This window comes from Equus caballus, chromosome 17 (assembly GCF_041296265.1).
Source record: "Equus caballus isolate H_3958 breed thoroughbred chromosome 17, TB-T2T, whole genome shotgun sequence".
NCBI classification, from domain to species: domain Eukaryota; kingdom Metazoa; phylum Chordata; class Mammalia; order Perissodactyla; family Equidae; genus Equus; species Equus caballus.
Window position 1 is genome coordinate 46,370,447 of NC_091700.1, and position 24,415 is coordinate 46,394,861.

Below are 24,415 nucleotides of genomic sequence, written 5' to 3' on the forward strand. Positions count from 1 at the left end.
TCTTTTAGAAAACCTACCCCACTTTATTGATAAAGAATTGGAAAGCACGCTGTTCTTATATAAAGTATTGTGTTCCTAATATCATATTTACATTGATATGATTGTATTATATTGATTTTTGTTAGACTCAAATTGAGATGAGGAAGACAATGACCTTCCTTTGGTCTTGTCTTTATATACTGAAGAATTTGAGTAGATATATTGTAACCTATTTGCAAATAATTTTTAAAATATATTAAAGTTTAGTAAGTAAGTTAAACTACATCATCCATAGAGAATATTGTATACTTTATAACAAACTAAAGACTGTTCTTTGGGTAGCAGAATTTAGCTCTGAATCAGTAGAGAATAAAATCCAATTTGTTATTGCTAGATTATTATTTAATCCTACTCATAACAGAAATAATGACTTAAATTGTAGATATATTGTTTAAATTACATTAAGATAATTAAACTCAGTAAACTCTTTATGAAATTCTCAGACATTTAAAAGACCACTCTATATATTTATCAGGCAAGTCAATAGATACGTAACATGTAAACTAGAAATTCAAAGTGGAAAAAACCTTTCTGCATCTTGGTTTTTTGTAGATACTTAAAAGGTGAGAGACATTTCTGATTACCATTTCAACATAGTTTTAGATACAGGCTTTTCAGGTTCAACAGAAACATCTGTTCCCAGGTTGTTTATTGCTCATACTGTTTTGCTACTCTTTATTTCTAAGTTTTATTGCCTTATCAAACTTTCATAGGTTGATAGAAATGGCAAAGCAAAGAATTGTCAACAGATTTACATTTAAATGAAATTGAAGGAAAGAATTTCAGAATTCTACTTAGAATTTGTTTATTCTAGCATTTTATCATATAAGTATTTAGAAAGTAAATTTAATTGTTAATCAAAATAATATGACTTGGAAAGGTATAAAATTAATCAAAACACAGGATCACAGAGACAAACTAGTTTTGAATTTCCTGCTCTGCAGCTTACTAGTTGTGAGTTACTTTATGCCTTAGTGTCCTTACCAGTAAAATTGTGATGATGATAATATTGTATGGCATAGAGTTATTTTGAGGATTAAATGAGGCAGTATGTAAGAAAGTACTTGCCATATACTAAGCTCTCAATAAATGTTAAAAAACAAAACTGAAGGTTATGAATATTTACTTGTAACTGATTTTATAAGTGAAGGTGAATTATTTGAGAGTTTGATTTTTTAGTAAAAAAACATGTAAGAGTGCCAGTTATGGCACTAAATGTTTCCTATGGAAATTTTTAAAGAAAAAAGTGATTATTTCTTCCATTTTTATAATGCAGGAATAAAAATTCATACATGATAATTTAAATTGGAAGACCTTTTTTGTGTTCTACTCCATCATGTACTTGCTGTAAAGTTATTTATTTCCACATTAGTTGTTGAACAAACATAATTCCGTTTTTCTGTTTGTAGGCGAGGTTTACTCTTAATCTCATTTAGTTTCTTCTGAATCAGAGTTCTCTGTATAGAGAACTATTTACCAAAGAAATAAAAGCAAGACTATCACCATCTGATTACTTTTCTGGTATAAGTACAGAGCATGACATAAGGTTGTCATTTCCATTAAGATTAGGTTTTAGAGAAAGATTGGAGTGAACTCTTCCTATCAATAAAAAAATAGAGATTTATGTTTCTTCTCAGTGAATATTCCATAAGTGTGTCGAATATGGTAGTTTATCCAAAACATTTTGTTTTATTTTTTTATTCTTAACTTTGTCTTAAAATAACTTTAGGCTTACCAAAAAGTTATGAAAATAGTACATAGAGTTTCTATATACCTTCACCCAGCTTTCCCTAATGTTCGTATTTTATATAACTGTAGAACAAATACAGAAATTAGGAATTAGTGTTAATACTAACCAATCTGTAAACTTTATTTGAATTTTGACCATTGCCCATTAAATGACCCTTTTCTGGTCCAGGATCCAACCTGGGATCTCATATTGTACTTAATTTTCACGTCTCCTTAGTTTGCTTCAGTCTTGGCTGATTCTTCATTCTCCCTTTGCCTTTCATGACCTTGACACTTTTAGAGAGTACTAGCTCGTTAGGATGTCTCTCAATTTGTGTGTCTGATGTTTTTTCATGATCAGATTGAGATGCATTTTTGGCAAGGATACCACAGAAGTGATGTTATGTTCTTATCAGTGCATTATATCAGGAGGTATATGATATCAATTTGTCCTGTTACTGGTGTTATCTTGATCATTTGGTTAAGGAGGTGTCTGCCAGGTTTCTACACTGTTAAATTACTCTTCCGTTTGTAAATAACAAGTGTCTGTAGGTAGATATTTTGAGTCTATGTGAATATCTTGTTTCTCATCATACTTCCATCCATTAGTTTTAACATCCATTGATGATTCTTGCTTGATCAGAACCTTTCAAATTTAATTTTTTAACATCTTTCTTTTTAAAGATTTTTTATTTTTCTTTTTTCTCCCCAAAGCCCCCTGGTACATAGTTGTATATTTTAGTTGTGGGTCCTTCTAGTTGTAGGCATGTGGGACGCTGCCTCAGCATGGCTTGATGAGCAGTGCCATGTCCGTGCCCAGGATTCGAACTGGTGAAACCCTAGGCCGCCTATGCACAGCACTTGAACTTAACTACTCAGCCACCGTGCCGGCCCCTTACCATCTTCTTGTTGTTGACTCTTGTATTATTTCTTGTCATAGATGGATAAGAATCACAAAGGAATTAATGTAAAGGCAATCTAATTCATAAAATACAAATATTTTTCTTTCTATGGTCTTTTATATTCATCTTTTTCTGAATGCACTCATTATGAATGTAGCACAACACAACATCCTGGAATAAAAAATGTGGTGGAAAGATGATCCTTTTTTTTTGGTTTCCAGTAGCCTTATGTGTACTTCAGTATATGCTGGCCCTTATAAGAACAAAGCCAAATATTTCGTACTAGCAAAATAAACAAATGAAAAAGATACTAGAGAGGTAAAAGTAATGGGCTAGGTTAATCATGAAAACAGTTTGCCAGAGTAATTTAGAGATTTTTCTTAAAATTACTTTCACTAGAGTTTTCATTTTTGTCAAATATAGAAGCCTTTTTCATTCAAAGGAGGCAGTGGCAAATTTAAATGTTTTTGTCTTTAGTCTTCTTGACCCTGAAATTGCCTTTTTAAAGTCAATTTGACCCTTAAGTTGACTTTTTTATAGTCGATATATATTTTTATTTTTAAATTTTTTTTGGTGAGGATATTGGCCCTGAGCTGACGTTGCCAATCTTCCTCTTTTTGCTTGAGGAAGATTGGCCCTGGACTAACATCTGTGCCAATCTTCCTCCACTTTGTATATTTACCACGGCATGGCTTGAGAAGTGGTGTGTGGGTCTGCACCCGGCATCCGAACCTGTGAAACCCCCACCGAAGCAGGGCACGTGAGCTTAACCACTACACCACGAGGCCAGCCCCATAGATACTTATTTTTATGATTGCCTTTTATCTTTTGTTCTATAGTGGAGTAACTACTCTAAAAATATATTGTGCTGTGCATTGTTTTTTTAATCTATTTTACGTCTTCATCTTATACCTTAGTCAGTAGAACATGAAGACACAGTTGGATTAGCTATTTCTTGTCTATCTTTTAACAAATATTTGACATTTAAACCTAATGGAGTAACTTGAATCCCAATAATATTTTTGGGTAATACTTTTTTCCAAAAGGATGAAGAGAAAATACATAGTGGTCTCCCTTATCTGTGATTTCTTTCACTTCCCCCCATTTGTTACCCACGGTCACCTATGGCCCGAAAATATTAAATGGAAAATTACAGAAATAAACAATTGATAAGTTTTAAATTGTGCACTGTTTTGAGTAGCGTGATGGAATCTTGTGCTGTCTTGCTTTGTCCCAGTCGGGACGTGAATCATCTGTTTGTCCAGGGTGTCCACGCTGTGTATACTACCTGTCTGTTAGTCACACAGTTGCCATTTCAGTTATCAGATCGACTGTTGCGGCATGGCAGTGCTTGTGTTGAAGTAACCCTTATTTTGCTTAATAATGGCTCCAAAGCACAAAAGTAGTGATGCTGGCAGTTCGAATATGTCAAAGAGTAGCCTTAAAGTACTTCTTGTAAGTGAAAAGTTGAAAGTCCTCGACTTACTTAGGAAAGAAAAAAAATCATATGCTGAGGTTGCTAAGATCTATGGTAACTTTCATTATAGTATATTGTGTTATAATTGCTCTATTTTATTATTAGTTATTGTTGTTAATCTCCTACTTTGCCTAATTTATAAATTAAATTTTATCATAGCTATGTATGTATAGGAAAAAACATAGTATATATAGGGTTTGGTACTATACGTAGTTTCAGGCATCCACTGGGGGTCTTGAAACGTGTCCCCCACAGATAAGGGGGGACTACTGTATTGACAAATCTTGGAATTTGATAAGATGTTGAGTTCTTAAAACATTCCAATAGTTAGGGATTTTCATTCTCAGTACAGTTTTCTTCTCTTTTAGGAAATTGCTCTCGTGATTAAGTGTGTATTTCATAATGCTATGCATTCCTCATAGTTCCAGGCTTTCTTCCTTATTTTGGTGTTTTTAAGGTGTATCTCGTTTGACAATATATACGAGATTGTGGTTTAGAAACGATCTTTTCCTCCAGAGTCAATACAGTACCTTGGCTAACTAATTCTAAGGAAGCTGGGTTTTGTTTGCTTGCTTGCCTTTTCTCGAGATCTCTCACTTGTTTTAAAGTTGAAAATTTGAAATTGGATGTTCTCACAATAATCTAGTTTGTTTTCTTACTAATTTTAAATCTGGAAAAGAACATTAGAAAATCTACAATGGGTGTTGTAATTTAGGTAAAATTTGTATCATCTCAGGATATCTTTGAAATTTCTGCTGACCGTACTCAAAAATTAATCCTAGAAGCTGATGACCCCCGAACAAGATCCATGAAAGTAATGTAATACTTTTGATAGTTTTTATTTTCTTTAGGATTAGAAAGTTGAACTTTTTAGTGTCTACTTTAGATAGCGGCCACTTGACAAAATTCTCTTTTTCTTACTTTTTCTTTCTTAATCAGTATACTTCATTCATGTGTAAAACCTTTACTGAATTTACTTAGCTCAGTGTGCCAAGCACTCTTCCAGGGGCTGGAGATACAGACTCACTGCTTCTGTTAAGGGTGTTCTTTCATTTTCTTCTTAATGCCAGCTAGGACTGTTGTGGATGCTTGGAGGGATTTGTGAGAAATTCTTTTTCTTTACAGAAGTGACAGTAAGAATGAGTGGTAAAGATGAATTAAAAAAGATTACATCATGCTTCCGATTTAGCGTAGAATGTCTTTATGGATAATCTGTAAATTTATAAATTAGCATATGCAACTTCAGATTAGTCAGTTATAAATCAAATGAAGAGAAATCAGTCTTTGTAGAAATGTGTTACCTTCTGTTTCATTGCTTAAAAATGATTAGCTGTAGTATTCCCTCTTTCTTCAATATTAGAAATGCTTAAAACTGATCAGTATATGCTCATTTAGTTATTTAGTATGAGAACAAATACAGAAAATAGTCTAGTTTGTACATTTCAGAATTTCTGAGTGGCCTTTACATATAAAAATACTTAGATTTATTGTTTCTAATTTGACTAGAACTAGATTTTCAGTAAGAATCTTTAGAAACTTAAGTATTTATGCAAAATATTAAAAAGATTTTATTGATCTGTTAAATTAATAGACCTTGTAACATCCATTTGGGTTTCTTTGTGGCATTTTAGCATTGCTGATTTTGTTAGTTTTGGTTTGGAATTTATTCTCTAGTGGTTGAAATGCAAGTCCTGCAGTGGACGACTGATTATTTTCCCTCCCTTGAGCCGTCTCTTGGAAGAATGCTATCTGTTAAAATAGAATTAGGTAAGGTCCTACTGTGTCGTTCTTATGAGTCTCCATCAATAGTAGTCTCAAAAAGATTGCTGTTTCTTGTTTGAATAATGATCTCATTTTGAAAGTGTTTTTACATTTTTCTGTATAAATGATACATTATCAAATCCATAGTCTTCATAAATTATTTACTCCTGAAGCAAGAGATACCGGCTCTCCTCAGTGATTCAGAATAATTTCTATTTAGGGAAATCTGTTTGTTTATTTCTTTTTGAGTATGAATATGTTGAATCCAGAAGTTTTGGTATTTCAGGCCAATTAAAGAAGGTATATCCTGGAAGTAATCTGACTTGGGAGAAGTGTCTAAGTGGATCTACTTCTGCAGCCAACTCTCCTATTTAACTTGCCCTATACCCTAACCTAACGACATTTGTTTTTTTAAATCTAAGTTTGTTGTGTTTTTAATTTATATATTTTTCTGCGGTGTGGTAAATAAATCACGGATTTGGAGCTTCTACTTAGGGAGAAATTGCAAACTTAGGCCAGTATTAATCTGAGCAAGATATGATTTCTTGGAAGTTGTTTTTCATTTTTTAAAGTGAAGTGGGCCTGTAAGCTTAAAAAAACCTACCAGGTGTATTTCCTGTTCCAAAATGGAGTGTTCCCTTTTTGCCTGTATTTTTCAATGAGATATTTTGTTAATACTGATTAGTATTCAAGAAATGAAGGAAAACTGGGAAATTTGGGAAATCGTATCTTGTTTGTACTGTCTGAATATATTTTTTAACTTTACGAAAGTAAAGTTTTACTTAGATCTTATTAATGTGGGAATCTTTAATTTTCGTGGTTTAAATTGAAATATTATTAGACATGAAAAAGAATGATTTTTCGAAGAAATTGATTAGAAAAGGCTAGAGGATGATTGTTTAATAATTTTAAAAGCATTTTTGTAGCACCTGTTTGTACTGTACAGGTACAATGAAAACATAGCTCTGATGAATTAATTTTAAGCCTTTCTCATCTGTTAAAAGTGCCACCCTTTAAGAACTCCAGCTGTGGAAAACTTTGTTAATCTATCTGAGATTTTTGGACTCTTGAAAATATCTAATTAGATTGCATTTCTTGAGATATGTAGTATTCAGATCTTTTTCTAATTTTTACTCCTTTCCTCTCATCTTCCCTCATATACCGCCTCAATATGATTATACTGTAAAATACTGTTTTAAGCTATTGCTCAAAAAATACTGTCTCTTCAAAACTAAAAGATTTTAGGACTTAAAATCTATTGGAAATTCAAAATGAAAAAATCGCTGCCATGTAGGCTCATAAAGTCGTCCTGTAGTTAGTTATTTGATACCTCTTGCTAGGTGGCGTTTTCACCCCCTTGACTTTTTAGATTTCTTTTTTCATTTCTTTCTTTCTTTAATTTTTGGAAATTACAGTTCTGATGGTTAAAGTCATAGATTTTCTTTTCTTAGTTGAGACTGTTTTCATTTCTCACTTGTACAGAATTGAATATATTCCTAAAGCAGAAGGGTTAGCTTGTTCTTTCATCTTTAGGCTTTTACAAAAATTTAGTCTAAATGTTGTTAGGTAATGGAATAACCATTCCTTTTCAGCTATTGCTCTGTTTCCAAACTGGCCGGCAGAGCCAGGAGGAAGTGAAGGCATTAAAAACTAACTTTGGTTGGTTGCTACCTTCTTAGTGCTGAGACTATAACCTTTGTTGGTTGATTGATAGAGAACAAGAGAGCACAATCCTCGTTCCACTCACAGGTAAGGAACTTTGTGATAACCAGTTGGTGTGAGAGAGAGATTACTTGATAGCATTTTTTCCCCTTAATTTACCCCAAAATATAACGTGTCCCTGAAATAGGATAGTGTGATTCTGTTTCATATGGCAGGAATGTGCAGCACCTTTCTATTTAGAATAAGATCTGAAATTTAATAGGGATATGTCACTCTGTACCACAAAGTATAATTGATCTGTTTTCCACTGTTAAAATTTATCTTGCAGTCCCTGTAACTTTAAATAGATATCTGCCTGTCTTTTTCTCCTTTCAGCTTTTCCTTGATCAGATGCTATGTGCTTTGAACTTCCTTCTCTTATTTACCTTATTTTATTCCTATAATAAAGCAAACTTTTCCAGTATCTTTATCATCATCTATTATTGGGTATATCTTACTGCTTTAATTTCTGCATTGTAGACATTAATGATTATTTCCTGGTCCTTCTTGACCCAAAACCAAATGATCATACATTTTAAAATGTGTTATAAAAGTCTGTATTGTCTGTGTCCACTATTCTGCCCTCCCACTTTTAAATATGAGTGCTTGGAGAATAGATCTTTTTCAGTGACAGTAGCCATAGCTTGATAAAATTAGGTTTAGCTTTGTATTGCTATAATATGGGACTGTAGTCTGATTAATTCTTTAAATTACTGAACACTTAAAGCCCAAGAACAAATTCAACTTCTTAGACAATTCCCAAGGTTTAGTAGCATTCCTGTTAATATGCTTGATTATTCTGTTTCCACTTTTCAATCCATCTTCTTCTCTTTGACAGAAGAATTAACTGGAACTCCTCCTCTGATATGTCTGAGGTCGAGTGACTTTCCCTGTCCCTTTAAGACAACTATGATCTTGTTTCCAGTCATAATTTATCACTTTTCGATTCCGTCTTCCACTTGAAGTTGAGTGGTTTGTCAGAATGTGTTATAGCTTAGACCAAGATAGGTCCCTTCTTAATAGTTACTGAGGAATGAATTAATCATTTGTGGTGACAGACTTCCAAAATTCAAATTAAGAAGGCACTAAAGAAAGTATGCTCAAAGGTAGCTCCTTTTTATCCTGAGGATAAGTCATTACAAACTCAAATGACCAGAGAATGTAATTTCTTAATAAGAATTTTTTCTTAAATCTATATTCAGCTCTCTATTTCAGTGCTTCTCTCCTACCAGAGGTGCAAGGAGTGATCCTAGAACCACAGATACAGCCAAGACCACGGAGAGCTTTTGACGTCAGGGGTCCACTTTCTCCACTGAACCCTTGGAGGCAGAATATCCAGCTTCTGGAGAGAGTGGGAAAGGATAAGAAACAAGTGGGTGCTTTCCATTATTTACTTGGGTTTATTTATAGATTGGAGTGTCCTTCCATTGCCCATTTAATTCTATTGGTAAACTCCTTGGGTTCATATAAGAACCAAGTGGGGCTGCAATCTGTTTGTTTTTCTAAGATGCTAACTAGTGCCCATTCAAAAAAAAAAGACTAAGAATTTCTTTAATTTTCTCTCCAGATAATTAAAGCAGTGGATGATTTGGGGCACTTGATTTGGTGAATGCCTGTGTAGTCCACAGGAATTATACAAAGGGACTATTTGCCCGTTTTAGCCTTTAATGGTGTTAGTGGACTTTTAAGTGCTCTTTTATAATCCAGTAAGTAAGAAGTTTCTGTATTTCATCTTTGGGCCAACTGGACATCTGAATTCTCCTAAATTACACAGTCTGATGTCCAGGTGTTATCCTACCCTGTTAGTGAGAACTTTTTGTTCTTTTTTCTACCTCAAACTTTAGGACTTCATATTAATTAGATCTTTTAGAAGATGCAATGATAATACCATTATGGTTTTACTAGGCTTCATTCTTTAATAAGATAAATATGAATGAATATGAGTTTCAGGATATAATATCCCTGAAAGTTATGTTAAATATACTCACAAATAGTTTTCCAGTCCCTAGGAATAATATTATTTGTGGCAAAAGAGCCATGTCCTAGATTTTTCCCATGGCATTAAGATAGTTATCTCTTAGTTTGTTTGATGCCAGGGGTAGGGTTTGATTCCAGGAAGTTCTTATCATCTACAGTGGGTAGAACGTGAACTTGGTGCCTTTGGCAAGTTTTCATTTTTCCTTGGTGGATTCCTTCTGTGACTCCAGGTATCTTGATAATGGGAGACCGGTTTATTTGTTCTCTAATTGCCCAGATTTCTTTCAACTGGTAAACATCATACTTCTTCAGCAAAAGGAACTCTTCTAGCAGAGCCTTCATGGATGATATCTGTCACACATGCAGCACCTCCAGTTTGGAAGGCAGTGGTGAACGGAGCCATGCAATGTATCTAGAAGACACCAGGATGAGAGAGCCACCTGATCTTGTCATTTATAAACTTTAAGATTTACTCTGGTGTACTCTTGGTCTGGAAACGGAAAGGCTCAAATAATGAAATAATTTTTTCAGATTGGAATTTTACGTGGCCATGAAAATATTCCTTTCTATTCAGAAGACTGAAATAGAGAAAGCACGAGAGACTCCTTTCTTTTAAAAGCAGCTCTCTGTATCTGTTTCATTTAAAAGATTTGTGGGATTGAAAATCACCTTAGTGAAGCAGGCAAATTTTTTTTTAAAGCGTAGGAGATTCAAAAATCTTAATGAAACTGTTTTTTGTTGCTTGACACTGAAAGGAACTAGTAAATAAAGGGTAAACTTCTTAATTATTCCCAAATTACTTTTAATAGTAGGACACACTCTTAGCTTATCTTTTTCTGGTCTTGAGCCTTATTCTTATTTGTCAATCAACACAGATTCCAGTAGAGAAGTAGAAGAGACATCTTTTGAGATCATAATAGCTTAGTTGGTCTTCTAAAGTAGTAAATACCTGTTAAGCTTGAGGTATTGTTTTGCATTGAAGGCGTACTCAAGTTTGAAGGATACTGAAGCAGGGCTATTTGAGAGAGCAAAGGCAATTGGTAGTATTAGAATAAGCCTCTAGGTGTCAGTAAGTTGCAAAACAGTTATCCAGACTATCAATTAATTGATGCAATTAGTTATCAAAATGTTTCTGTTTCTCTCTTTGATATCTATTAACTGGTCAGTCAAAAGCTATTAAAGAAGTTTTTAAGTTACCTGATGCTGCCAGTTTTATTTGGTATAAGTTTTAAGAATAGAAATTCCAGAGTTATTAATATGAAAGCACTTAAAATATTTTAGGAATCTTAAAGGTTTTAGAAAGCACATTTGCTAAGTTATAACCTGGCCTTTAATCTTTCTTGGCTATATGTGGGACCTATATTTTCCTCATTAATTACAAATAAATTTTTGTATGTATAATACTTAAAAGTAAGTTTAAAAGATCAGTTTGAACTAAAATTTCCCTAGAGAGCTCTGCATTCCCATAAACGATTACAGCTTTTTATGCTTGATTTGTTTTTGTTAAATGTTATAAGACAGTTTTTACAAACACATATAAATTAAAAAATAACCACTTGACATTTTAGAACTCAGGGGAACTGAAAGTGAAATTTGTTTGGAAATTATATTAGGTGAACTCTTTGAACCAAAGTATAAACCAGTTTATGGCCTGTGAGGTTATTAGCCTTTTGTTTCAGCTTTGAAGATGAAAGTGATTTAATCTCTTAATCTCATGCTTTGATTAAATTTTAGCTCTGTTCCTTAAAGTGTGCAAAAGAAATGTAAGTGCATTTCTATTCACCTCATGCCACTAAAAGCTATTTAAAAGTGAAACTTTTTGTATATTAATGTGAACTGATTTGTTTATTTAAACTTTTATTTTGATACATTTTCCTTTCAGATTTTTTAATATTTCGTGTCACAATATGCAATCTTATATTTTCCAGTGTTTATTTTATGAATATTAATATAAGATAATTTTTTTCTAGAATGACTAATTGTGTAATATTTGTATTATGTGATCTTTTGAAAACTAATAAATATTTTCTCCATGAAAAAAATGCACTTACTGATAAATGACTTATTTTTGTTTCAGGAGTAGCAAATGAAAACTGCAACATTATTTTTAAGTGTATTTTAATTTTATGTGTCTTCTAAATATTTCTGAATATATATTCTATCCTTGTATATGTTAATATTTTTTGAGAAAAAAAATTTTAAACTGTTAAGTTAAAATTAATTCTTCATTGGGTCATCCAAGTGCCAAGTGTTATGAAATAAGTGATCTATTTGGTCTATTTTTGCGTTTTCCTAATTAGCTTCACCTTAACTTTGTTTCCAGAATTGGATTTTTTTTAGATGCTGTTTTCGTATGTCAATTTTGCGAACCATTAAAACTCTTGAGTTAATATTGTAAATATCAGGAGTAATATGGTCAAATCTTTTGAAGTGAGATTGATCAAAATATAACCCCTTACAAAATAGCATACAAAAGACAGTTCCTCTACTCAGAAAAAGAAGATTTGAAAATAGTGACTGGCTGGAAAACTGCCCAATTCATAAGAGCTAACAGGAGAAGAAAAATGTTTTATATTTTAGTATTCTGCTTGAACAAATAGTTGTAGAAGGAGAAATCTTGACTTAAGCATCTCTTGCTTTTAACTTTATCAAAACAACATGGAAAAGGATAAAATTTGGTTTTAATGATTCTTATCTTGATAGCTACATAAGCTTAATTGAAGCCAGTGGAGTAATTTACCTTTTCTATGTAGAGTCTGCTAGAAGCAAGAGGATTTCTCTTTTGATTTGAAGAAAATTTAACTAAGAAGTGGACTCCAGAAATTAAAAATAAATATTATGATGGGGTCCTAGGCAAGAAATAAAAGTTGAATTGATGACAACTTGTGGATTAAAATGAAATAATTTGGTTCCTCAAAGAAATTAATACTCTGAAAAAATAAGAATTATGAAAGGAAATTGTAGTTTAGAATAGCTGTTGTATTTGTAGGGTGGGAAAGAAAGCTAAAATTCATGGCTTTATTAGTCTGGTAAGTTTGGAAAAGATGAGTTAAAGATTCTGTGTATTAAATTTTTTATAGAATTAAAGCCATTAAAGGTTTACAGATATAATATATTTCAATGGAAGGCTTTATTTTACTTGAATATAGAAAATTTATAAGCCTTAACTATATGTGTGTAAAAGGATGGGGTGTGGGGGGTTAAATAAAAATCCTGCACTGGAAACTTTGAACATATTGTAAAAATAATGGTGAAATGAGAATTTTAAATAATTTAATTAATTTTTATTGCATGGACTTTTTTCCTACACCATCAATAGCGTCAAAATAAAAATATTACAGAATGTTGAACATGGCTTACCTTTATATTTGAGGTATAAGAACATAGTTTCTATTTTAAAAAAGTAAATGTTACATAAGCAGTGTGACTGCAAAGTACTGACCTTCTTATAGCTTATAAATGTGTGCACAGATCTGATTTTACTTTGCTGTACTGAAGCAACTGAGCAAAATGTCAGTGCTTAGATATCCTAAGCAATTTCTGGCTTTCTTTTTATTCAGGCATTTTTATTTCCCACTAAAAAGATTTTATCTTAATTTAGTCCTAAAATGTGAAAGATTTGTATTTCCAAAAATAAGCACAAAGGTGCTCTAAGCTGTTTTTCCACTAGTATGTGCATCTAAGGTCATTCGATGACTGCAATAAGAAATGTTAGGGCCCTTTGACGTATGCATCGGAGTTTTGAGGAATTAGGATCAAAGGGATCTCTACTTTAAGAGGTAAGGTATGGCATAGGTAGGAAAATGTTCAAAATGTGTTCCGTGTAATGTCTGATGATAAATTGAACTGTAATAGATATCCTTGGATTTTCAGACAGATGGTAGAATTAGGAAAATAATTTTTCTTAGAAATCTCTCCCAGAGAAGAGAAGTGGATAAACCACAAATTTGTTTTTGTATGACTTTGGAATGCGTTTAGAAACATATATCCAGACATTGTACCCTTTGTGTACTTGGCCTCTTATATTCCAAGGCATCTCCCACCCCTGCTCTCTTAGTGTTTGTGATCCGTATTTAATTTAGTATTTCTTAACCCTGAGCACTATTAAAGTTTTGTACTTTGATGGAAAGTTGAGTACATATTCCATGAGATAATTGCCTGGCTTCATTTTTACTGTGAATGCCTATTTTTATTAAACAATACCTAGAACTTAGAAACCAATTAGCTGTACTGAGTAATCTTTATTTTGGTTTGAGAAATTAATTCGAGTTTTATAAACATTCACTTACACCATAACTCAAGGGAATCTTAAGGATGAAGAAATAGTATTGTTGGCTAGTATATAAAATCAGAAGAAAGTTATACTGTTATTCTCTAAGGAATATTAAGTAGGTTCAAAGAGTCAAGTGTTAGCATAATATTTAGTATATTGAGAAACAAAGGAAAATGCAATATTCAGTACAGATGAGCTAGAAAAATCTAGGATTTTATTTCTAGAATTAAATTACTCGTATAATTTACTCAATAGATGGCAACATAGAAAACACAATAATCTTCTATCCTATCTTTTAGTTCTTTTTATAAGAACACCAGCTTGTGGACATTTGGCTTTTATTTACAATAGTTTGCTGTCTATTCCACATCAGCCTTTACGTAGGGCAAATGGTAATGTTGATGAGAGCTGTTGATAGAACTCACTACTTCATGAGGTGGCTGATTCCATGTTCAGGATGCTCTAATGGTAAGAAGTTGATCCAGAAGTGCTTCCGTGTCATTTTTTATTTGAAAATTATCTTAGAAGCTATCTAGTTTAGCACCCTCATTTTATATATACAAGATAACATCTAGGAATATCACATATATTCTAATATCACACAATTGATAAAAAAATGTCTGTAGGACTCAAGTCACTTGACTGCAACCTACGAGATCTGTACTTGACTGCCTCCTCATGTTGATCCTAGTTCTGGACAACACAGAGCAAGTCTAATTCCCTTCAAATATGACATCCTTCAGATATTTTAAGGTGGCTGTTTACTCCATCAATTCCAAGCCTGTCTTTTTTTTTTTTCCCCTATGGATTAAGCAGCTCCATTTTTTTTGCTCTTATTCATGTACCATGGTTTTGTAATCCATAAAGGTTTTGTGGATCTTCTCTGAACATGCTTCAGTTTATCATTGTTTTTCTTCATATGTGACACTGAACCAAGACAGTACAGGTGTGCTCAGCCTGTGTTTGGTCCTGGAATAGTCATGCCACTTTGTTTATCCTTACATATTTATCCAGTAAGGTGCTTAATTTTATTCATGCTGAGATTCTATTGGGCAAAAAGTTATATAGTGATATGCAAAATATTTTGTTTCTAAAAATTAGGCTAGAATTCTGTTTATGCAAAGGCTAATGTGCACAGTTCAGTGGAAAAGAAAAAAATTTGACTAAAGGTAACAGCAAAGACCTTGATGAGAAACCAGTCAAAAAAGTATGATCTTGGGAGCCAGCCTGGTGGCATAGTGGTTAAGTTTGTGTGCTCCACTTTGGTGGCCTGGGGTTTGCTGATTTGCATCCCCGGTGCGGACCTAGGCGCCGCTTATCAAGCTGTGCTGTGGCAGGTGTCCCACATATAAACTAGAGTAAGAAGGGCATGGATGTTAGCTCAGGGCTAATCTTTCTCAAAAAAAAAAAAATACGATGTCCGTTTCAACCTTTTATTTGCTTTCTTAATTCTGACTCAGCCACAAGTTCCATATTAAATGACTTGTGTAATGTAAGGTTATTTTTCAGATTGTTCTTGCTAATTTAAGAGTAACCAGGCCCATTGGTGCTAAACTGTTGACATGTGACTGACATTGAGAAGAAAATAAACTTGTGTTGAGTAACAAAATGAGAAATGAAAGGCAGTCCTTCAGTGGAACAGTACCAAACAGCAGAAGATGGTGAAGAAGTAGACCTGGAAGTCTGAGTTTGTGGCCCAAGTTCTAATGACAGCATAGTATTATTTTGCCTCTTGAAATATAGTGCAAATAGCTCTGCTATAGCAATGTGTTGTTTTGGTATAACAGCATTTTAAATTACCAGTTAAATACTTAGGTCCCTTCCCCCCCCCCCCCACCACCAATTTTAAATTGAGCTCCAGGAAGATACAGGTGTTTGTTTAATGGTTACCTGTACCTCTTAGGATATAAGTACGTTTGTTTGCGAAACATTGGTTTGAGGTAGGGTATAGTCTACCTTACCTGAATTAGAATTTTAGGGTAAATAAGGGAGAAGGAAAAGAACAGACATTTACATGCCTACTCTGCACTTTTGGGTAGGTGCTTTATGTATATTTACCTAGTTTAATCCAGCTGACCTGTGAGCAGGGTAATTTTTTCATTTTACACAGAAAGATACTGAAGCTTAGAGGTTATAAAACCTGCCCAGGGGCACATAATCAGTAAGCAACAAAGATGGCATTTGAAAGAGGATCTGTCAAAATCTAAATTCTATTGCACTTCTGAATGCCAAACAGAATACATATTCTTAGGAAGATTTCATATAGACCCTCAGTGTTTAAAGTAGATAAAAGGGATATTTTACTTAGTGTGCAGTTTTAATAGACTCTCTTAAAAGAGTAGTATTAGTTTTACAAAAAAGTTGACCAGAAAGTACAGAGTTCTCCCCATATACCCTGTTTCCCCTCCCTTAGTTTCTTCTATTGTCAACATCTTACTTTTGTGTGTTACATTTGTTAGAGTTAATGAACTAATTTTGATACACATTATTAATTGGAGTCCATAATTTGCATTAGGGTTCACTCTTGTGTCTTACAGTTCTGTGGGTTTTGCCAAATCCGCACTGATCTGTATCACAATTATTGTATTGTACAGGATAGTTTCACCGACCTACAAATGGCTTGTGCTCCACCTATTCATTGCTTCCCTCCATTTCCACCCCTGGCAACCACAGATGTTTTTATGTCTCTACAGTGTTGCCTTTTCCAAAACATCATATACTTGGATATGTAGCCTTTTCAGACTGGCTTCCTTCAGTTAGCAATATACAGTGTCTTTTTGTGACTTGATAGCCTATTTCATCGTATAGATTTACCACAGTTGGTTTTTTCACTCATTCTTGAAGGACATCTTGGTTGCTTCCAACTTTTGGCACGAATAAAGCTGCTATAAACATTTGTATGCAGGTTTTTGTGAACATAAGTTTTCAACTCATTTGGAAAAATACATAGTGTGATTGTTGGATCTTATGGTAAGCTTTGTAAGAAACTGCCCAACTGTCTTCCAAAGTGGCAGTACCATTTTGCGTTCCCACCAGCAGTGAATGAGAGTTCCTGTTGCTCTGCATCCTCATCAGCATTTGGTGTTTGTCAGTGTTTTGGATTGGAGTCACTTTGACAGGGATGTGGTGGTGTCTCGTTTAAATGTACCATTCCCAAATGACATGATATTGGGCATGTTTTCATATGCTTATTTTCCATCTGTATATTGCCTTTGGTCAGGTGTTTGTTCAGAGCTTTTGCCCATTTTTTCTTTTTCTAAAGATTGGCCTGAGCTACTATCTGTTGCCAATCTTTTTTTTTTCCTTCTCCCCGCAGCCCCCCAGTACATAGTTGTTTATTCTAGTAGTAGGTCGTCCTAGTGCTGCAGTGAAGGATGCCGTCTCAGCATGGCTTAATGAGCGGTGCCAGGTCTGCACATAGGGTCCAAACCGAGGAAACCTTGGGCCACTGAAGTGGAACATGTGAACTTAACCACTTGGCCATGGGGCCAGGCCCTGCCCATTGTTAAAATCGGTTGTTTGTTTTTTTATTGTTGAGTTTTGAGAATTCTTTGTATATTTTGGATACTAGTCCCTTACCAGATAAGTGTTTTGTAAATATTTTTTCCTAGCCTTTGGGTTATCTTCCTACTAACAGTGTCTCTTAGCAGAAGTTTTAAATTTTAATGAAGTCTCATTCCTCAGTTTTTTCTTTAATGGATCATGCTTTTGGTGTTGTATCTAAAAACTCATTGCCAAACCCATGGTTACTTAGATTTTCTCTTATGTTATCTTCTGGAAGTTTTACAGTTTTGAGTTTTACATTTAGATCTGTGATCTATTTTGAGTTAATTTTTGTGAAAGGTTTACGGCCAATGTTTAGGTTGATTTTTTTTTTTGCATGTGGATGTCCAGTTGTTCTAACACCGCTTGTTGAAATGACTGTTCTTTCTCTTTTGAATTTTCTTTGCTCCTTCTTCAGCGATCAGGTGACTGTATTTGTATGGGTCTATTTTGGGGCTTTTTATTCTGTTCCATTGGTCTACTTTGCCAGTACCATACTTTGGTAAGTCTTGAAGTTCGTTAGTGTCAGTCTTCTGACTTTGTTCTTCTTCAATATTGTGCTGGCTATTCTGGGTCTTTTGCCTTTTCATAGAGACTTTAGAATCATTTTATCTATATCCACAAAATGACTTGCTGGGATTTTGATTGGGAGGGATTGCATTGCATCTAAAGGTCAAATTGGGAAGAATTGACATCTAACAATATTTAGTCTTTCTATGAACATAGAATATCTGTCTATTTAGACCTTTGATTTTTCATCACCATTTTGTAGTTTCTTCTTCATTAGATCTTGTACACATTTTGTTAGATTTGTGTCTAAGTATTTCCTTTTTTTGGGTGCTAATGTAAATGATGTGTTTTTAGTTCCAGATTCCAATTGTTCGTTGCTGGTATATAGGAAAACAGTTGACTTTACCTGTATCTCACAACCTTGCTATAGTTGCTTATTAGTTACAGGAGTTTTCTTCTTGCTGTTTAGGGATTTTCAACATACACATCACGCTATTTGCAAACAAAGACAGTTTTATTTTTTCCTTCTCAATCTATATACCTTTTTATTTTCTTTCGTACTATATTAGCTAGGACTTCCCAGTACAGTGTTGAATAGGAAGGGTGAGAGGGGGCATGCTCCTCTTGTTTCTGATAGTAGGTGGAAAGCCTCTATTTTCTCACTGATAAGTATCATGCTAGCTATTGGTGTTTTGTAGATATTCTTTATCATGTTAAGGAAGTTCCCCACTAGTTCTAGTTTCCTCAGTTTGTTTTTTTTAAATCATGTTGATACTGGCTTTTCTCAAGTGCTTTTTCTGCATCTATTGATAAGATTATGATTTTTCTTTTCTAGGGTGTTGATGTGATGGATTACATGAATTGATTTTTGAATGTTAAATCAGCCTTGCATACGTGGAGTAAATTGAACTTGGTCATGGTATATAATTCTTTTTACACATTATTGTATTTGATTTGTCAGTATTTTGTCACGGATTTTTGTATCAATGTTAATGAGAGATACTGGTCTGTAATTTTCCTTTCTTTTAATGTCTTTTTGTTTAATTTTGATATTGGGTTGGCCTCTTAGAATGAATTAGTAATTGTTCCCTCTCTTTCTACTTTCTGGAAGAGATTGTAGGTAATTGGTATCACTTCATTAAATATTTTGTGGAATTCACCAGGGAAAATATCTGGGCTTGGTGCTTTCTGTTTTGGAAAGTTATTAATTATTCACTCAGTTTCTTCAATAGATGAAAATCTATTCAGTTTGTTTCTTTTGTGTAAATTTTGGTAGATTGTATCTTTTAAGGAATTGGTCTTTTGCATCTAAGTTATCGAATTTGTGGAGATAGAGTTCTTCAAAATATTCCTTATTATCTTTTTAATTTCCATCAGATCAGTAATGATCGCAACTCTTTCCTTTGTGATATTAATTGTTTGTGTTGTCTTTCCTTTTATTTGTTAGCCTGGCTAGAGATCTATCAACTTTATTGATAAAATAACTGGATGATGGTTTTGTTGATATTTCTCTATTTTACTGTTTCCAGTTTTATTAATTTCTGCTCTAATTTTTATTTCTTTCCTTCTGCTTGCATTATATTTTATATTTATATATTTATATTGGTTTTCTTTCTAAGCACTGTTTTTGCTGCATCCTAGAATTTTGATAAGTTGTATTTTCATTTCCTTTTAGTTTGAAATTTTTCTAGATTTCTCTTGAGCCTTACCCCCTGCCCCCAATGTGTTATTTAGAAATGTGTTATTTAATCTCTAAGTTTGGGGTTTCCCATCTATTCTGTAAGTATCTACTACCTGTTATTGGTTTTTGGTTTAATTCCTTTGCGGTCTTATAGCGTACTTAGTATGATTTCTATTCTCAGTTTTTTTGTGGTGTGTTTTATGATGCTTAATCTTGGTGAATGTTTCATGTGAATTTGAGAAGGTGTATTTGATGTTGTTTGATGAAGTATTCTTTAGAGCTGTCAGTTAGTTCCAGTTGATTGATAGTATTGTTCAGTTCAGCTGTCCTGACTGATTTTCTTCCTGCTGGATCTGTCAATTAGTGATAGAGTGGTGTTAAAGTCTTTAAGTATAATAGTCGATTCATCAGTTTCTCATTTCAGTTTTATCGGTTTTGCCTCACATACTTGGACACTCTCTTGTTAGGCAAATACACATTAAGCATTGTTATGTGTTCATGGAGAGTTGACCCCTCCATCATTATGTAATGTCCCTCTTTATCCCTGATAACATCTCCTTGTTCTGAAGTCTATTTTTTCCGAAATTAATGTAGCTATTCTAGCTTTCTTTTGATTAGTGTTACCATGATATATCTTTTCCATCCCTTTATTTTTAATCTACCTGTATCTTTAGAGTGGGTTTCTTATAGAAAACATATGGTAGGTTCTTGTTTTTTTTCTATTTTCTTTGATAGTCTCTGTCTTTTAATTGATGTATTTTTAACATTTACATTTTAAGCAAATACTGGTATAGTTGGATTAAAATCTGCCTTGCTTGTAACTTTTCTATTCATGGCTCTTGTTCTTTTAAAATTTACTTTGCTGAGGCTGGCTCCGTGGCCGAGTGGTTAAGTTTGCGCGCTCTGCTGCGGCGGCCCAGGGTTCGGATCCTGGGTGCAGACATGGCACTGCTCGTCAGGCCACGTTGAGGTGGTGTGCCACATCCCACAACTAGAAGGACGTGCAACTAAGATATACAACTGTGTACGGGGGGAGGGTTTGGGGAGATAAAGCAGGAAAAAAAAAAAGGAAGATTGGCAACAGTTGTTAGCCCAGGTGCCAATCTTTAAAAAAAAATAAAATAAAATTTACTTTGCTTTCCAACTTTTTCTGCCTTCTCTGAGACTATTTTATATAATTCCATTTTCTCTCTTCTTAGCATATCAATTATACTTCCAAAAATTTTTTCAGTTGTTGCTCTAGAGTTTACAATATATATCTTACAACTAATCCACCTTCAAATAACACTATACCGCTTCATGGGTACTGCAGGTACCTTATAACAGGGTATTCCCACTTCCTCCTTCCCATCGCTTATGACACTGTTGTTCTTTACTTCACTTTTTTTTTTTAGATTGGCACATGAGCTAACATCTGTTGCCAATCTTTGTATTTTCTTCTTCTCCCCAAAGTCCCCCAGTACGTAGTTGTATGTATGTTCTAGTTGTAGCTCCTTCTAGTTCTGCTATATGGGATGCCACCTCAGCATGGCCTGATAAGTGGTGCTAGGTCCATGCTCAGGATCTGAGTCAGTGAAACTCTGGGCCACTGAAGCAGAGCATGTGAAGCCAACCATTCAGCCATGAGGCTGGCCCCTTTATTTTACTTCTTTATAAGCTATAATCATCCAGTATATTGTTGCTGTCATTTTGAACAAACTGTGTGTTAGATCAATTTAGAATTTTAAAAATAAAAGGTTTTGTTTTGCCTTTATTTCTTTAATGCTATTCCAGAGGAAAATTGTGTAGTCCCATGACCAATATATTTTAATTTTCTCTGAGGAACTTATTTTAGCATTTCTTTCAGGTCAGGTCTACTGGTGACAAATTCCCTCTGTTTTTGTTTGAGAAGATTTTTTTTCCCATTCACTTGTGAAGGTTAATTTTGCTGGATACAAAATTCTAGATTGGTAGCTTTTTTTTTTTTTTTTTTCCCAATGCTTTAAATATTTCACTCCACTCTTTTTGCTTGCATGGTTTTTGAAGAAATGTCTGATATAGTTTTTATCCTTATTCACCTATAGGTAAGGTTTCTCCTCCCCTACTTCTGCTCAGGCTTCTTTCAGGATTTTTCCTTTGTCTTTGATTTTCTGAAGTTTGAATATGATATGCCTAAGTGTAGATAATAGCTGTCCCTTATGATCTAGTGGTCAAGATTTGGTGCTCTTGCCATTGCAGCCTGGGTTCATTTCTTGGTCATGGAACCACACCAGTTGGTTGTCATACTGTGGTGGCTGTATGTTGCTAAAAATTGTGCCACTGGTATTTTAAATACCAGCAGGGTCATCCATGGTGGACAGGAGCTTCCAGACTAAGACAGACTAGAAAGAAGGACCTAGCCACCCACTACTGAAAAAATTGGACATGAAAACCCTATGAATAGCAGTTGGGCATTGTCTGATAGAGCACCAGGAGGTCAGCAGATGGTGCAAAAAGACTGGGCAGGGTTCTACTCTTCTGTACAGAGGGTCACTGGGAGTCAGAATCAACTCAGTGACACTAACAACAAAGTGTATATATTTTGGTGTTTATCCTGCTTCATGTTCTCTCCTGGATGTGTAGTTTGGTATCTGTTAACAAATTTTTGAAAATTCTCAGCCGTTATTTCTTAAATATTTCTTCTGTTCCTTTCTCTTTTCTCTTGCTGGTTCCAAAATGCTTATGTTACTTCTTTTTAAATTGTCCCACAGTTTTTGGATATTCTGTCTTTTTCACCCACTTTTCAGTTTAGGAAGCTTCTGTTGATGTATCTTGGCACACTGATTCTTTCTTAGATGATGTCCAATCTACTTATGAATTGCATTCTTTATTTCTGTTACTGTGTTTTTTACTTAGAGCGTTTCCATTTGATTCTTTCTTAGTGTTTTCACCTATCTGCTTACATTACCCTTCTCTTCTTGTATATTACCACTATTTCCATTAGAGCTTTTAGCATATTAGTAGTTATTTGAAATTTTTGGTCTAATAATCTCTGCCATATCTGAATTTGGTTCTGATGCTTGCTTTGTATCTTCAGATTGTGTCTTTTGCCTTTTAGCATGCCTTGTAATTTTTTGTTAAATGCTGGATGTGACGTATTGGGTAAAAGGAACTTGGGCAAATGGGCCTATAGTGTGAGGTTTTATGTTGATTTGGCTAGGTGTTAGTCTGTTTACCATTAGTTGTAGCTGTAGCTGTATATATTGGAGGCTAAAATTTCCTCTACGCTCTCATCTTTGGGATGCTTAGAGGCTCCTTTATAAATAGAATCTGAGCCTTGCATTCCTTCAATTATAATTCCCTGTTGGTGTGGTGAGGTGTGGGGGAGGGAAAGTGTTCTGTGGTCCTACCATTAAGTCTCAGTCCTGTAGGAGACCCTGCTGTGGGCTTTCACCTTCCCAAGTGCCGCCTGCCCCCAACCCTTCTTTCCCCTTAAATGAGACAGGAAGGGTAGAGAGGGCCTGATTTGGATATTTCCCTTTCTCTATTTGGTTAGGATTTGGTACAATCCATTTTGGTTAGCCTCTGGCAAACTAGTTTTCCTTGAGGGCCGACCTTCGTTAAGGATAACTACATGCTTCCGGCACATTTCAAAATGGTTGGTTTACCTCTCCTGGTCCAGAAGCAAGAGGATCTTTTTCTCTTCTTTGCCCTGAGAACCCAGTGGGGCTTCTGGAGGTAAAACTCATGAAGGGGTGGGAGGCCCCATGAGGTTGGTTTCCCAGGCTTTTTTAATCTCTCAAGTTTATGCACTTTCAGTCTCTAGCAGTTAATCAATTCTCTTTAAGTTTCTCTACCTTTTGTTGGCTCCACTGGCTCCGGTGGTGGTTTCTGCTTCTGGTGAGCTGCAGTTTTCTGTATTTGCCTAGTTCTTCAGTTTTTGAGGTGGCAGTTTGTCCTGTGACCTCATTTCTCCCATAGAGCTAAGAGGAGTTGTTGATTTTCATTTCAGCTTTTTTCTTGTTGTGTGCGCTGGAGTGACGACTTTACTTGTTGGACTGGAAACTGGAAGTCAGTGTGCATTTTTAAATATTTGAATTTGCCTTCAATTTAGTTTTGAGTCCTAACACCTACAAGTCATGGTGCTGTACTAGGAGCCTTCTAAATCATTAGCTATTTAATTTGATTCATTTAATCTTACTGAGCATTCATCTACTTAAATTTCATTCATCTCCCAAGCATTGGAAATATTAAGATGCTTCTATCTCCGTACCCCTCTTTTAAAGGGCTGTTTTTCATTGTCTTCTAGAACCTGGATCTATCTCTTGTATCTTGTCAAGGACTTTGTGTCTTTACTATTGTCTCTGTTTATGAGCAAATCTTCCTCTCTACCGGATCATTCCTACTGCGTCTAATTACGCCGTCATATAACATCTTAAGAAAAAGAAACTACCTTGACCATTTCCCCACCCTCTAACTTTTACTGCAATCTCTGCTCACTTTTATTACCAAGAATTTTCTATTCATATTGTTACAGTTTCTCAAATTTTATTTACTTTTCAATCTATTCCAATCTGGCTTTTGCTTCTAATACCTCTATGACTGCTCTTGTCCATGTCACCCAAGCCAAATCTTGCCAAATCCACTGGACACTTACCGGCTCTTTCTTACTTGACCTTTTAGCAGAATTCAATGTAGTTGATTGCTCCTACCTTCTGAAACGCCCTTTTCGTGCCTTCTGTAACGGCATGTACTTCTGGTTTTCCTCCTAGCCTTTACTTAGTAATTGCTGTTGCTGGTCTTACTCTTTTCTTCCAACTATGAAATGTAGTTCAGTGCTCAATCCTTGAACTTTTTCCCTCTCT

General features: G+C 34.4%; 1 protein-coding gene across 46 annotated transcripts in view; it reads left to right on the plus strand.

The window, feature by feature from the left end:
- Positions 1-24,415, plus strand: part of TSC22D1 (TSC22 domain family member 1) — a 132,913-nt gene that overhangs the window by 24,823 nt on the left and 83,675 nt on the right. For 7 of the 46 annotated variants that reach the window (XR_011427779.1, XR_011427793.1, XR_011427780.1 and 4 more), the window contains 2 exons: positions 8,811-8,980; positions 9,863-11,627. The exons of 9 other annotated variants lie outside the window; for them this stretch is intronic. Coding sequence is in view for 13 of the 37 variants with exons in the window: in XM_023621613.2 (XP_023477381.1) it covers positions 8,824-9,151 (328 nt within the window). In the remaining 24 variants the exon portion in view is untranslated. Of the gene's footprint in view, positions 1-7,499; positions 7,657-8,810; positions 11,628-24,415 lie in introns of those variants that run through there. 30 more of the 46 variants (XR_011427786.1, XR_011427795.1, XR_011427796.1 and 27 more) reach the window with 7 other exon arrangements.